Source organism: Oryx dammah, unplaced genomic scaffold, assembly GCF_014754425.2.
Source record: "Oryx dammah isolate SB20612 unplaced genomic scaffold, SCBI_Odam_1.1 HiC_scaffold_18, whole genome shotgun sequence".
NCBI classification, from domain to species: domain Eukaryota; kingdom Metazoa; phylum Chordata; class Mammalia; order Artiodactyla; family Bovidae; genus Oryx; species Oryx dammah.
The window spans coordinates 37032100-37047918 of record NW_024070202.1 but is presented as its reverse complement, the minus strand read 5'-3'; the positions used below and the strand labels follow the sequence as shown (position 1 = coordinate 37047918).

At 34.9% G+C, this 15819-nt stretch overlaps 1 protein-coding gene across 1 annotated transcript in view; it reads right to left on the bottom strand.

Annotated features, from left to right (window-relative positions):
* The window catches only part of SEMA3A (semaphorin 3A), a 251278-nt gene that overhangs the window by 56778 nt on the left and 178681 nt on the right, over window positions 1-15819 (bottom strand). Inside the window, exon 7 of the mRNA XM_040260710.1 lies at window positions 700-842. Coding sequence (XP_040116644.1) covers window positions 700-842 — 143 coding nt within the window. The remainder of the gene's footprint in view (window positions 1-699; window positions 843-15819) is intronic.

The following is a 15819-nucleotide window of genomic DNA, read 5'->3' as shown; positions in this document are numbered from 1 at the left end:
AATTTCATTTGAAGACAATAATTGACTTTGTCCTTATGATTTTCTTGAGATGAAAGGTGCTTTAATAATACAATAATAGTTGGCTTTAATCATATTGCATATATACTATATTTTACAGTATAGAGGGTAAGAACAATACTGTTACCATATAATACCATACTATTTAACCTTAAGTATTTACTGACAAATTTTTTATTCTATCTAGCATTATAATGCATCTCACATCCAATTTTGTGCCATACAGTATATGAAAGCTCACAGCTTCAAAATTATGTATGTGTGCTTTGTATGTGCACACTGAATGCAATAAATTTATAGAAATAAGCTATATTGTTTTTTCTTTTATATTCATACTTTAGCTATTTCCAACAAAATATATTCATTGAAAACCTACACACTGTAGGAAACTTTACTAGGTCTGAGAATACAAAAACTATTTTCCAAGGTAATATAAAAAATTATTTCTCTAGAATTTCAAACTAGCATTATTTAATGTACTTGTGAAATAGTATGTGACAACCTCCACCTGCATGTTTGACTACAAGGTTATACATAAGCAACTATAATATGTTTTTGCCATTTAAATATTTATAATGATCAGGCAGGCTTTTTAGCCATATTTTTATTATATTTGTACAATGGGAAAGGAGAAAAAAACTGTGATTAGACAATGATACTCTCATTTTTTCTTTACCTCACCTTGCATATCTGACCTATTCTAGCGTGAGTGGCTTTTCCAGTGTGTTCTCCATCTATTGCATTTTCACGGAAGAAAAAGTACACTTTGTCATCTTCAGGGTTGTCACTCTCTGGGATGAGGTGGGCACTAATGAACCTTGGATCTGAGAGACAAATTACAGCATATATATTAATTCACAACTGGGTAAATAAGATCATTCATTATAGTCTATTTTCAATTTTCTTTTAACTCCTATTTGACATATTTCAAGAGCTAATTTTCCTTGGTTCACTCCTTTTCAGCAGATGCAAACTGTTCCTTATGCATTTTAAAGTATGTTACAAATCACTTATGTTTCAAAAAATTATTTTTTTCCAATAAAAATCAGGAATAGATACAGAAACCCTCAGTGTAGCCAGACAATGCAGATGCATTATTGGATATTAAAATATTTTGTAAACTGGAAGCGCCATCAAGCATTACTTATTGCCATCATCATTATTCTTTTTTTCAAGCATAAAATAGTTTAAAGCACACTACCAATTGGTCTATTCCCCTTTCCAGTAAAAACTGGGTGGGAAGGGAGAAGTGAGATTCCTATAAAAGAAAGCAAACCAAGTTCTCTCAAGTTGTACCCCATCTCATTAAATGGGAATGCCATTTACTAGATACTCAAGCTCCAAACCCTGGCATCACCCTTGAATTTGCTGTGTCTCCATCGAATAGGTCAGTGCGTATCTCTGATACATCACTACTTCTCTAAACCCTCCTATATCTTTTTGAATTACTGGCAGTAAAACACAAACTCCTTACAGTAACGAAGCCATCTATGACGGTCCCTGCTACTCTTCATGCCTTCTCTTCTACCTATTCTTCGTTCCATACCTTACTCCTAGCCAAGTATGCCAATCCCTTCCTGGTTCTCAAATAGGTTCAGTTCAGTTCAGTTGCTCAGTTGTGTCTGACTCTTTGCAACCCCATGGACTGCAGTATGCTAGGCTTCCCTGTCCATCAGCAACTCCTGGAGCTTGATCAAACTCATATCCATCAAGCTGGTGATGTTATCCAACTATCTCATCCTCTGTCATCTGCTTCTCCTCCTGCCTTCAAACTTTCCCAGCATCAGGGTCTTTTCCAATGAGTCAGTTCTTTGCATCAGGTGGCCAAAGTATTAGAGCTTCAGTTTCAGCATCAGTCCTTCCAATGAATATTCAGGACTGATTTCCTTTAGGATTGACTGGTTTGATCTCCTTGCAGTCCAAGGGACTCTCAAGAGTCTTCAACACCACAATTCAAAAGCATCAGTTCTTTGGTGCTCAGCTTTCTTTAATGTCAAAATCTCACATCCATACATGATTACTGGAAAAACCACAGCTTTGACTATATGGACCTTTGTCAGCAAAGTAATGTTTCTGCTTTTTAATATGCTGTCTAGGTTGGTCATAGATTTCTTCCAGAAAGTTATAATCAAGCAAAAGTGATGATATAAGAATAAATAAAAACAAAGAAAACAGTATTTTATACTTATAGATATTCTCTTAAGTTGGTATTTGGGCAAGAAAGAAGGCATTATCAAGCATCCCAGAGTGCTCATCCTGGTGCTCTGTTGACAGCCTAGAAGGTGGGATGGGATGGGGGCTGGGAGGGAGGCTCCATGTTGAATCGTGTTGATATATGGCAGAAACCAATATAATAGTATAAAGCAATTATCCTCCAGCTCAAAATAAAGAAGAGTAAATAAAAAAAGAAGACTTTATCAAGCATCATGGTCTGTCTCTAAAATATGTGAGGATAATTATCATCTTACACAAGTGGATTCTAGTGGGAAATCAAGCAAGTTATCATGTATAACATTGTTAAAAGGCCTTCAGTCTGATTATCTCTTTAGTACCTGACACTATACGCACAGAGGATTTGGTAGCCAAATTAAATCTGACATAACTTCAGATATGACACAAAGTACCATCATGCACAGAAAATAATAAACATATTACAATAGAAAAAGAGAATATCGAAGAAAAACAAAGTCAATTTAATGTGACTTGGCTATAAGAAATTTACATCATTATCTTGAACAAAACAGTCACTCTAATTTCAAAATAAATCAGGTCTTTAGTTGATGTTTTCCAAAAATTTAAAAGAAGCCATTCTTTTAATATTGAATTTAGAAAATCTTATATATATTTATTTTTTGGCCCAAACCTTTGCTCACTATTAATTTTCTATTTCTCAGGAGCCCAAAATTTGCCTTTCTCTTCCTTGCCCCTCTCTGTCATTCTCAGTCTATTTCTCTCCTCTCTGGTGAATCCTCCTCTTTATCTAGTCCAGTCATTCTAATTGTCTTCCTTACCATCCTAGAACTTCTTGGCCTCCTAAACCTCCAGTTACCTGCCTATACAACCCCAGAACTTTCCTCTCTCTGTCTTCATACCTAAGCAAGGATGAAGAAAATCATATAGTCTTTGTAAATGGATGTACATACATTCAAACTATTTATCCTAAATGCTAATGTTGCTAAGGAATTATTTTATTTACTTTTAGTGACTCACTTTAGACTTATTATCTGCTGCTGTTTAAAATCATTCTCACTGTCTTCAAAATAACTAATGGATCATCTCTCAATTTATCCTCCAAAGATGGATTATTTATCTGCTATACCACTGAGATCAAAGCCATTTAGTAAGAACTCCCTTCTTTTGCTTCCTTCCCAACCCAATCTTTCTTTACTTCCATTCTGTGGAAGAATGATTGCTCTTCCTTTATATGTCTAAGGCCTCTCTCTATTTGCTCTCAATCCAGTAATCTGCAGACTGTTGGTTGCTCTAATAAACAATCTCCCTTCTTCATACAATCTCTCACTGTTTGTATTTTCATTTTTCAAATATTTCCTAAGCACTTGCTCTGTACTCCTAATTGTGGAGGATCAGGGGAAATGTTTTCTGCCTACATGGTGCTTACTGTCTGTGAGAGAATACCAACAATTAAACACAGAAATTATTAAATTGCACATAATTTATAAAAATAGAGAGTTTGAAATGACTGTAATGAAAAATGAAGAGAAAACTGATCTTGCTTTGATGGACTTAGGGAAAGTTTTTCTCAGAAGAAATGACATACAATTCAAGACCTGAAGAATATCTAGGAGTTTCCCAGGTAGAAGGAACACAGGTGCAAGGTTACAGAAACCACAGAGAATTTTACGCAACAGAGGAGGGAGGTGATCAGAGATGATGACAGAAAGTTAAGCCAAGGCCACAGTAAGAAGGAAGTTTATTGTTCAGTAGTTTATTTTCCTAATGGCTAAAAGGGAAACCAGTAAAGTATTTTAAACCTAGTAATGACATTATCAGGTTTCTATTTTTAGAAGATCACTGGCTTCTGTAGGAAAAAATACATAGATACTGAGGCAAGAACAAAGGCAAGAAGATTACTTTGAAGGCTGGTGAGAAATTATGTGATGTGGACTTGTATCACAGAGGAGGCAAATGCAGAGACTTTGTGAAAGTAGAAAAAATGGATTACGCTCACTGATAAGACATTGGATATGAGAAGTAGTAACAAAAATCATGGACAAATTAAAGAAACAGTTGATTTATTTTATTTTTTTATTTTTTATGTTAATTTTTATTTTTACTTTATTTTACTTTACAATACTGTATTGGTTTGCCATATACTGACATGAATCCGCCACAGGTGTACATGAGTTCCCAAACATGAACCCCCCTCCCCCCTCCCACCCCATATCATCTCTCTGGATCATCCCCATGCACCAGCCCCAAGCATCCTGTATCCTGCATCAAACATAGACTGGCGATTCGTTTCTTACATGATAGCATACATGTTTCAATGCCATTCTCCCAAATCATCCCACCCTCTCCCCCTCCCTCGGAGTCCAAAAATCTGCTCTACACATCTGTGTCTCTTTTGCTGTCTCGCATACAGGGTCATCATTACCATCTTTCTAAATTCCATATATATGTGTTAGTATACTGTATTGGTGTTTTTTTTTCTGGCTTACTTCACTCTGTATAATCGACTCTAGTTTCATCCATCTCATTAGAACTGATTCAAATGTATTCTTTTTAATGGCTGAGTAATACTCCATTGTTTATATGTACCACAACTTTCTTATCCATTCATCTGCTGATGGACATCTATGTTGTTTCCATGTCCTGGCTATTTATCATAAACAGTGCTGTGATGAACATTGGGGTACATGTGTCTCTTTCAAAACAGTTGATTTAAACATCTGGTTGGATAAGGATCATTTACTGAGATGGAACAACTGAGGAAGAATAGATTTGAGAGTGGAGATGGAAGACTAGTCCAGTTTAGTGCATCTTTGGTGGGAGACGCTTTTGAAGTTATCCCTTAGATCAGGAGATACAAGAGTTCTTTCCCCATTGGTAGTGTTCTTAGTGTTAACCAACAGGAACCACCTCATCAGCCAATTGATTACTCATCCTCCTTTGGTTGTCATCAGCCATTGGCACAATAAAGCAATCACATCTTTCCAAATATTTTTTTTGTTTCTCTGGTTTGTGCCTTTTTTTTTTTTTTTTTTGACTCTGAACCTCAATTGTTAATAATCTAATCTTCACAGTTTCCTTTGGGACTATTTTTCCTAAAACCCTAAATATATGTGTTCCTTAAATTTATTTTCAGACACCTCTTATTTCCTTATATTCCTATAAATAAAGCCATCTCCTAGTATTTCTTCTACTATTTTAATATTCTTAATTTTATTATATTTTTAAAGTTTTTTCCTTTGGGAATTTATTCGCTTTTGTAGCTTGAAGTATCACCAGACTACATCAGCCTTTTTTTTCTTCCTATATTCAATTCTACATTTCAAAATTTTGGCTACAATATTCCACTTAGATATCTTATTGCAACTTAAATTCATTATGCCCAGCAAAGAACTCTTCAACTTTTCTTTAAAAACTGTTTCTGCTCATACTTTTCCATTTTGGTTAATGTGAAGATCAGTACCTAGATATAAATGCTAGTTTACCTTAAATTGCCTCCATCTCCTGCAGGACTTCTGTTTTGTACTCTAAATTTATTTTCAAACGTATTCTTGCTATAATTTTCATTTCTTTTCCCTGTTTTATAGCATTAACTTTGCCAGCAAAACTCAGTCTTTTCACTTTACAGTTATATTTTTGGAATAATCTAACTTATACATGTATTATCTATTTCTTCTAAGGCATCTACCCATACAGTGCTACAGAAATAAGTACAAATGCATTTATACCATGTATTTTTCCATAACAGATTTCAAATGTCATAGGATATGACCACCATAAATCAAGATGTGGCAACCAGAAAGGGCTATAGGGCTGATACTATTCCAGGTCAGTAACAGGGATAAAAGTAGATATTACATTTATCAATACATATGCTCAAGATGGGCCATGATTTTGGCTCAGAGCTTTCTAGCAACAAGAGGAAGTAGGAAACCTTGTCAGTTGCATTATTCACAGTCTCTAATATAGACAATGAACTAAAGGCAAGCCACACCATTCATGGACTAAAACCTTTGACTTATCTTTCAGTAGAACCAACCACAGTTTCCCTTTATTAACTCCTTAGCAAGTCCACATGTCATTCCAGAAAACACCACATCTACCATCTTCACAGTCATTTAGTTCACATAACATGGAGGAAAATTTGCTTCTATCTCTTCTAAATCATTTAATTCTTTTTTTATGATGCTCACCTTCATTTTTTTTTATGATAGGCATTTGTCCATTATTTCTCCCTCTCTTACCTTCAGCTTCTAATAGACCAAAAATTCCCCTCAGCATATTGTGAGTCTATCTCACTGCAGCTACCTAAATGCAGGCCCTTATCTCTTCTGCCCTGGCACCCACATTCATGTTTTCCCTGCCTGTGGCCTTACCTTCTTCAATCCACCTTGTACATTCTACCTCCTTTTAACATATAAACTCTTTCCTGGCACCTGGTGCATATTCCTCAATTAGAATCCATAAAACTCTGTTTAATGATGTATTTTCTTTCCTCTTTATTCTTGTAAGGTGATCTCCCTATTTTCCCCATATTTCTTCCAGTCTAAGCATAATTTCTCAAACAGAACATTGCTCCTGAATGAATAAATGAAGAAATAGATGAATGAATTTGCTGAACTAAAATGTGCAGTTTTTTGTTTTTTTTTTTTAAAGATATATCACATTTTATTGCTTTTGGGCGTAGTTTGTTAAAGCTTGGGAATGAACAGAACTCATCATAGCTTTGACAATGTTTAAGTCCCTGGTTAAAGAAATGTTTAGCTGTGTTTATTTAAACTGCAACAATTTCTAAGAGTTATTATACCATAGTGGTTTTTCAAAAGGTTCTTCTGAAATGTTATAAATGTTATTTTAATTGAGAAGAAGCTTTTTGTTTTTGATTGTATCCCTTTGTGTTAGGTAACTAATGTAGTAAAATAGATTATCTGTTTGCAATTGTTCAAATTTAGATTTCATCAGTAGGATTAAAATATCAGAAAGCATGCCTCTTCATTTTATGGAGCTAAGAAAATACATATATTAGAAGTCAGAGATTACCACTGTCCTGCAAAACTTCAAGTATTCAATAACTTGCCCTGTCATCAAAAATACTGCATGGAAAAGTTTTACCAAAATTCATTTAGATTGACCTATTTTGTTAGTTCTCTTTAGGAATCTAAGAAAATTCCTGGCATTTACAGAGGAAGTTATTCTACTTCCAGTACTCCCAGCAAATGGCAAGCAGAAATGAAAAACCCAAACCCACTAGTTACTTTTTCTTTTAAAATTTGTGTTCTGTAACCCATTAAATCAGTGATTGCCTATTTCCAGATACAAATTCCTGATTTTAATATGGCCAAGTCCATTCAAAATAACAGACATGCACATACAGGATTTTTAATAATGTAAACAGTTACAATGCCCCTAGATACTTTTCCACATTGCAACTCTGTAAATTGCTCTACTCTGTAAAGTTCACAAAATCCCAAGTGAGAATGATTTAACAAAACCTTTGAGCTTGTACAATTTGACAATATTTCTTGCCACGCGAAGCAGGAAGTTCATGTGGATATATAGTAAAAGCTGAACATCAAAAGAAAGGGGCAAAATCCATTTAAGCAAGATCAAAGTGCATTAATCTTACCAGCATACAACTGCAATGTAAACACTATGAAGGGTAAATAGAGTTGGAAAGATTCTCTCATCTGAATAGCTTATAAATGGTATGCCTTTGGGGAAGAAACGTTGCCTTTACAGGTATTGTGCTACCTTTGCAGTGCCCCTGAGCTTGGGATAGAAGCTGAACAAATAATCACATGTAATAATCTTGGGCCAATGCTATCATGTGAAACATGGGCTCTTTAATCATGATAATAGCAATAAATGCTGAGTAAATACACTTCTCTTCTCTTTTCCCCTTTATCTCCTTTAGCACCCCTTGACATTCTTCCACACCTCATCCCACACATGGCATTTCTTGCAAAATTCACGTTTGGGCACCACCTGCCACTTATAACAGTACCACTCTGTAGAAATATTTTTAGCAGCTGCAAATTAAACTGTCCTTCACGTGCAATCTCGCACTTAATGAAAATGACACCTTGGCATAGGACATGCGGCTGCCTTTATGATTCATTTGGCATCTTGAGTTTATTTAAATTATGAACACATTTTGCTGCACTCAGGATTAGGATCAGTCTGATTTGCTAGGATGGGTACATTTTGACCAGCATTTGGCTGGACTTCTCCCTTGTACCCACGAGTCCCCAAAGAACAAGAACATTCAAGCAAAACCATACAAATATTTTTTTCTGAAAATGAATCAAACCTACTGGATGATTTAAGGTTCTGCAGTATCTATACTCCAAATGGTATAACATACATTGGTTTTCTAGGACATAAATTACACACAGTTCATTTGGATAGAGGGTGGAATTAATGATTATAAACTCTCCTATGCAACTTTAAGAGGAATAGTTTCACACCATGAAATAGACAATCCTCTTGTAAAGTATGTTAGGGGGTTCTAGAGCAGAACAGAAGGAACAAGAGCCCACTGTAGAAACACAGTGCTAATTACCTAACTCTGAATCAGTCCTGACACCATTTATAACAGGACAGGAAGGCTTGAAAATTCACCTAGTTCACAAATAAACATATAGACTCTTGTTTTCTTCACATTTGAAATGTGATTTCACTGACATTATGATTTACGTATGAAGGAAAATCCTTACTAAATATACACCTTGAATTAACAGCATAAAAATAAATTCTTACCTCACTGTACATATATAAAAACTCTGTGATAGGAGTCAAATAAAAACTGGGTAAAATGAGGCTTTTCCCACTCACTGGACTTGTAACATCAAAAAATTAATAAATGTCAACTAGTCTCAACTTTCTTATCTGTCAGAGGCACATATCTCTGAGGGGTGATGGAAGAATTACATTAGAATATATATATATCAGAGCAGATCAGATCAGTCGCTCAGTCGTGTCTGACTCTTTGCAACCCCATGAATCACAGCACACCAGGCCTCCCTGTCCATCACCATCTCCCAGAGTCTATTCAAACTCATGTCCATCGAGTCAGTGATGCCATCTCATCCTCTGTCGTCCCCTTCTCCTCCTGCCCCCAATCCCTCCCAGCATCAGAGTCTTTTCCAATGAGTCAACTCTTCACATGAGGTGGCCAAAGTACTGGAGTTTCAGCTTTTGCATAATTCCTTCCAAAGAAATCCTAGGGCTGATCTCCTTCAGAATGGACTGGTTGGATCTCCTTGCAGTCCAAGGGACTCTCAAGAGTCTTCTCCAACACCACAGTTCAAACGCATCAATTCTTCGGCGCTCAGCCTTCTTCACAGTCAAACTCTCACATTCATACATGACCACAGGAAAAACCATAGCCTTGACTATACGGACCTTAGTCGGCAAAGTAATGTCTCTGCTTTTGAATATGCTATCTAGGTTGGTCATAACTTTTCTTCCAAGGAGTAAGCGTCTTTTAATTTCATGGCTGCAGTCACCATCTGCAGTGATTTTGGAGCCCCAAAGAAATAAAGTCTGACACTGTTTCCACTGTTTCCCCATCTATTTCCCATGAAGTGATGGGACCAGATGCCATGATCTTCATTTTCTGAATGTTGAGCTTTAAGCCAACTTTTTCACTCTCCTCTTTCACTTTCATCAAGAGGCTTTTTAGTTCCTCTTCACTTTCTGCCACAAGGGTGGTGTCATCTGCATATCTGAGGTTCTTGATATTTCTCCTGGCAATCTTGATTCCAGCTTGTGTTTCTTCCAGTGCAGCGTTTCTCATGATGTACTCTGCATATAAGTTAAATAAGCAGAGTGACAATATACAGCCTTGACGTACTTTTCCTATTTGAAACCAGTCTGTTTTTCCATGTCCAGTTCTAACTGTTGCTTCCTGACCTGCATACAGATTTCTCAAGAGGCAGGTCAGGTGGTCTGATATTCCCATCTCTTTCAGAATTTTCCAGTTTACTGTATACATCTACATATATATATGTCTCTCTGTGTGTATCTATCTATCTGCTTACCTACCTACATATTTATATTCCTGTATCATAGGCCTTCAAAAACTGCTAGCTTGTATAATTATAGAACATAAAAGTTTAGAAATATACTGTGTAAATATATGTTTAAAAGTTAATGGTAACGAAAACTTAGATTGCTAATGAAAGCAAACAAAGAGAAGCTGGATGATAAGGAATCTGTAAACCTGTTTAGACAACTGAGAAGAACAAGGAGCAGTTGTAAATTATGTAAATTTTTAAACTTCATTTTTACAATTAAGAAAAAATATTTCCAATGTCACAGCCTTAGAGTTCAAAAATACTTACAAGCTAACTAGCAGGGAAGTTGCTGATAGAGAAAAACTCTCACCAGATGAAGGCCAGCACACCAGGATGGCACCCAAAGTGACTGGTTTCTTTCCCTTTCAGCTCTGATGCAGCATGGGGCAGGGGGGAGGCCCCCAAAGAATCAGAAGACCGTGAATGGGAACGTCTAGCACATTGAGAATGCAGGGAATGCAACATAAGGTCATCTCACATTCTTAGCTAACAGCCTAAGCAGAATGGATATATCATTTTTGGCTATGGAATAGAAAAACCTCTGGCTGCCAAGAAATAGGCCTGGAAAAACTTTTGATGCTTAGTTGGCTGGGAAAGTATGAACAGCCCTTGGGATAGCTTAACCCAAAGAAAGGTTCAAAATGAGTCATGCCAGGAAACCGAGAAGAGTTTAGAATGGGAAGATGAGCACAAACAGTAAGTGAAAACAAAAGGTACTAGTTACTTTGACCCTTTCTTGTCCTTTTTATACATTGTTCTAAGCCACACTCATCCCCGAAAGAAATCTGACATTAAGACCCAACAAATGTTCGAAATGCAAACTAGAAACTGGCAAAGCTAGGATGTGAACGAGATCTGAGTTTTTATCGTTCCAAGCAGCATCAAATATTTATACCAATGTATTTTGTAATTTTTGTAATATGTATCTAAGTTGCATATGCACATACATGATTTGGTTACTGTTTACTATTTTAATAAAGAGATTAGCTTTGTTAATTAAAAATTAGTATAAAAGCTTGATACTTTCTACTACTTCAGACTCCATAAAGGCATTCAAGGTCTTCACTACTCAGCCCCCCTGCTATATAATTCAAGGCTCACCTCACATTGCATTTTCATCTGTATCCTCCTGTTATCATTCTGCATTCTTGAAACTTTCACTCTTAAATGACTGTATTTATGTAAATTCTATATGAAGAATCATGCCAATTTTTTAAGATCTTTTACTAACATTTTCCAAAAGTACTTTCTTTAAATTCTTCAAGTGGAAATTTGCCTTCTGGGTTCTGACAATATTTTGCTTAGATTTCAGTTAAAATTGTTAAACCATCTCACCTGCCCTAGATATTCTTCACAATTACTTCATAAAGTGTTTTTGAGGCAGGGCTCTGTCATTCATCTTCAAATCCTAATTCTTAAGAGAGTATATATTACCATTTAAATTCTTGCTAATTTGAACTCAACTGAACACTATTCTATTTTCCTAAGTGTTTTACAGTTTGTAAACTGCCTTCACACAGGTGATGGCAGAGTAACTGCATGAGGGATGCAGTAAGAGGTGGGTACAACCTTTGGCTAAGCTTTCCCACTGACTAACTGTGTGGCCCTTAGCACATTACTTCACATATCTGTTTTAAGCTCTCATCATAAGGTGAGAATATGGTGAGGGTATAAAGCTCAAAGGACCTAATGGCTTTAAAACACATGGACACAGAACAACATGCCACGTGAAATCAGAGCTATCATTGTTTTCCAAGTACTGGTTACCCCTGCTTCAAAGTTAGGCATGTGCTGTTCTCCAGAAATCATTTAAGAAGAGCACCATTGAAGAAAAAAAAAAAAAAAAAGAACATCTTTAAAAAATACAAAAGTGGAAAATAAAGGGCACAAACAAAGGGAAAATCAACAGCTCCTCCCCCCACCAACATCACTTGGTCATAATGAAAGAGACAAAATGAGTCAGACACTAAAATATCAGCAGCCACATGTTTCTCCATACAAACTTAGATAAAGACACATGAATTCAAAAACTGCAAAAGGAGGTTTGATTCTCAGTGTTGAGACTTAACAGCTATATTCCCCATCAAGCAAAACTGGATGTGCTGCAACATTTTTAGGTTCTCCCTTGTACTTTCTGTCGACAAATTTATACCATGAGTGTACTCATCACCTTTGCAATTACTGAATGATTATTGTTTTTAATCACATTATATATAGGTAAGATTATAGGTGTGTATAATCATTATTAGGTAATTAAGACTATTTTTCTGCTAAAAATTTTTTTTCTGAGAGCCTGCACAGAAAACATCACTTAGATTTTCAGAGTTGTAAATTTGTATGATAAACTCTTCAGTGTATGGTTGATTTTCTATATCTAGATAGCATGTATGTTCTTTTTACTTAAATATTGTGGTTTTTAACATCTTACATTCAAATAGGAATATTTTCACATTGTAATTGCCTATATGCTGTAGAAATGTTTGAAAAGTAAATTGGTAATAAATGTTCACTTTCTGTGTTGCTTTTTTTTTTTTAAAGAAATAACATGTTGCTGTATTTTTTCATCTTTCTGTCCTGCTGGTTGATTTATTTTTATCATGTATATTATACAATCATTTCTCTATTTTATTGAATTTCTCAAATTACAGATATACAGTATTGAGCACAAAGCAGGTTTTAAGAAGAGTGATTGGAATATTAATCTAAGTTAAATTAAATGGATCTATCAGTTCATAGGACTACTTCTCACTTCTTATGATCTGATACTTATCTAATAAATGTGGTCTGCTTTCATTCTTTTACCTTGCAAGCATGTTGTCTTTTTTATTGATTGTTGTAAAAGAAGCAATTCTTCAATATTTAAATATGGGAATGATATAATTATATACCTTATTCTTTATAAGTTAAGAGTGATTTTTCTCCATTGCAGAATTTAGGAGTTGCATAATGATGTTCTTTTTATTTATAGGCACATTATGAATAATGACCTGTAGGTCTGTTTTATATCATGATAGATATGGATTAGAAATAGTTCATGTCTTTAGATTTAATACAGTTACCTCAACTATAATATTTTTAGGCATTTATATAATTTTTGATTATTTATTCCTTCTTAAATATAGAAAGTTGTAATATCTATAAAATATTTCTTGGATTAGGTCCTAAATAAATAAATTCATATCTATGCATCATCATAAAGTGTCCCTTTATCATTTACATTAGGTTTTTGAATTATGTCCCAGGTGGCACTAGTGGTAAAGAACCTGCCTGCCAATGCATGACATGTAAGAGACTTGGGTTCAATCTCTGGGTCATAAAGATCCCCTGGAGTAGAAACAGCAACCTGCTGTAGCATTCTTGGGTGGAAAATTCCGTGGACAGAGGAGCCAGTGGGCTATAGTCTACAGGATCACAAGGAGGCAGATACAACTGAACACAAAAAGAGTTGGCTGTGGTTGAGCACAAGTTTAGATTAGATGATTTGTTACTTGAGAACATCAGAGAAATTTCATGGAAGAATTTTCATTATTTAATAATGGTTACAAAGGGATACACATACATATATTATGTACATATTCTTGAGATAAAAATAAGTTGGATATTGATTTTGATTATATTTAAATCTCAAGAACTTAATATAGACTTTTCCCCCCAATGGATTTCTAAAAAATTGAGAAGGTTTGGGAAAAAGGCAATTTTTAAAAATATTTTGTCATTACAGATATTAACATTAAATGGAATATGTATAATGTAAACCCTGCTCTCTAAAAACAAAATCAAGCTCTCAATGGATTCCATGTTCATAAAGTAATTACAATATTTTGCATACAATACAAATTAAAAATAAATTTTGAGCTTGGGTGAAGGGCCAAGGCAGCAAACTTTCATTGTCTATATCCAAAGAAAAAAAGCCAATGCTCCATGATAACAAATAATTTATATGCTCTTACTTAATCGATGACTTCACACTAAAACTTTCCCTTAGAGAGAAAATTGGTAGAGGTTCAAGAATCATGTTATTTCCTAACTTACCTCATTTTAAATTAGAGCACATTTTCCTTCCCTTTGCCAGAAAGTTCATCAAATTTTTTTATACAATGTGCTTACTCTGCTTTATTAAACAAGATGAAAAAGTACATTTCAGTGAACGTGATTTATTTTTCAAAAGTTTCAGTGTTTAAGCAAAGAGCTAAAAAAAGAAAACACACCAAAGAGATATAGTACAGGAGTGATTTAAATCTCTCAGAGAAGGAAGAAAAACATAGCAGTAACTCTTTTCAACTCTTTCTCCAATCTATAGTCATATCTCATTCACTTGGTAACATTTAAAATAAAAGGAAAGATGTAAGTTTAAGATACACTTCATAGAAATAAATACATCTTTTGAAAAACAATTATATAAAGAGAATGAGAACACACGTCTCAGACTATGAGAAACTATCTGCAAAAGACACATCTAATAAAAAACTGTTATGCAAAATATACAAAGAACTCTTTAAAAACTCAATTAGAAAATAAACAATCAGATTAAAAAAATGGGCCAAAGGCTTTGACATCTCACTAAAGAAGATAGAAACAGGGCAAATAAGCACAGAAAAAGATGTTCCATACCTTTAGGAAAATGCAAATTAAAACAACGAGATACCATGGCATATCTATTAGAATGGCCAAAATCCAGAACACTAAATGCTGGCAGAGATTTGGAGCAATAGGAACTCTCATTTATTGCAGGGAATTTCAAATGATACAGCCACTGTAGAAGACAGTTGGTGGTTTTTACAAGACTAAACATACCCTTACCACATGGCCTCAAAGTCATGCTCCCTGCTATACACTCAGAGGAGTTAAAAAGTTATATCCATATAAAAACCTGCACATTATGTTTATAGAATCTTTATTCAAAATTGCCAAAACTTGCAAGTAACCAAGACGTGCTTCAGTAGGTGAATCTAGACAATGGAATATTATTTGGAGCTAAAAAGAAATGGACTATCAAGCCAGGAAAAGACATAGGGGAAACAAATGTATATTAGTAAGTGAAGGACACCAATCTGAAAAAGGTTACATACCATATGGTATGATTTCATAACATGACATTCTGGAAAAGGTAAAAATATAGAGACAGTAAAAAGATCAGGGGTTGCTGGGATTAAGGGAAAGGAAAGAATGAAGAAGTTGAACACAGGGGCTTTTTGGGTCAGTGGTTTCACAGTGCTAGACTGACATACTTTGTACAATTACTGTAATAGCAGATATACGTCATTATACGTTGGTTCAAATGCCAAGAAGGAACCTTAATATAAATATAAGACTTTGGGTGATAATGTGTGTGTCAGTATATGGATTAATACATCAACTGTAACAGATGTACACTCTGGTGGGGGATGTTGATAATGGGGAGGCTAAGCATATGGGGAGTAGAATTATGTGGAAAATCCCTGTCCCCTTCAATTTTACTATAAATTTTACTAAAAGTGCTCTAAAATACAATCTCTATTATTGTAAAATAATTATAATAACATACATTATTGGT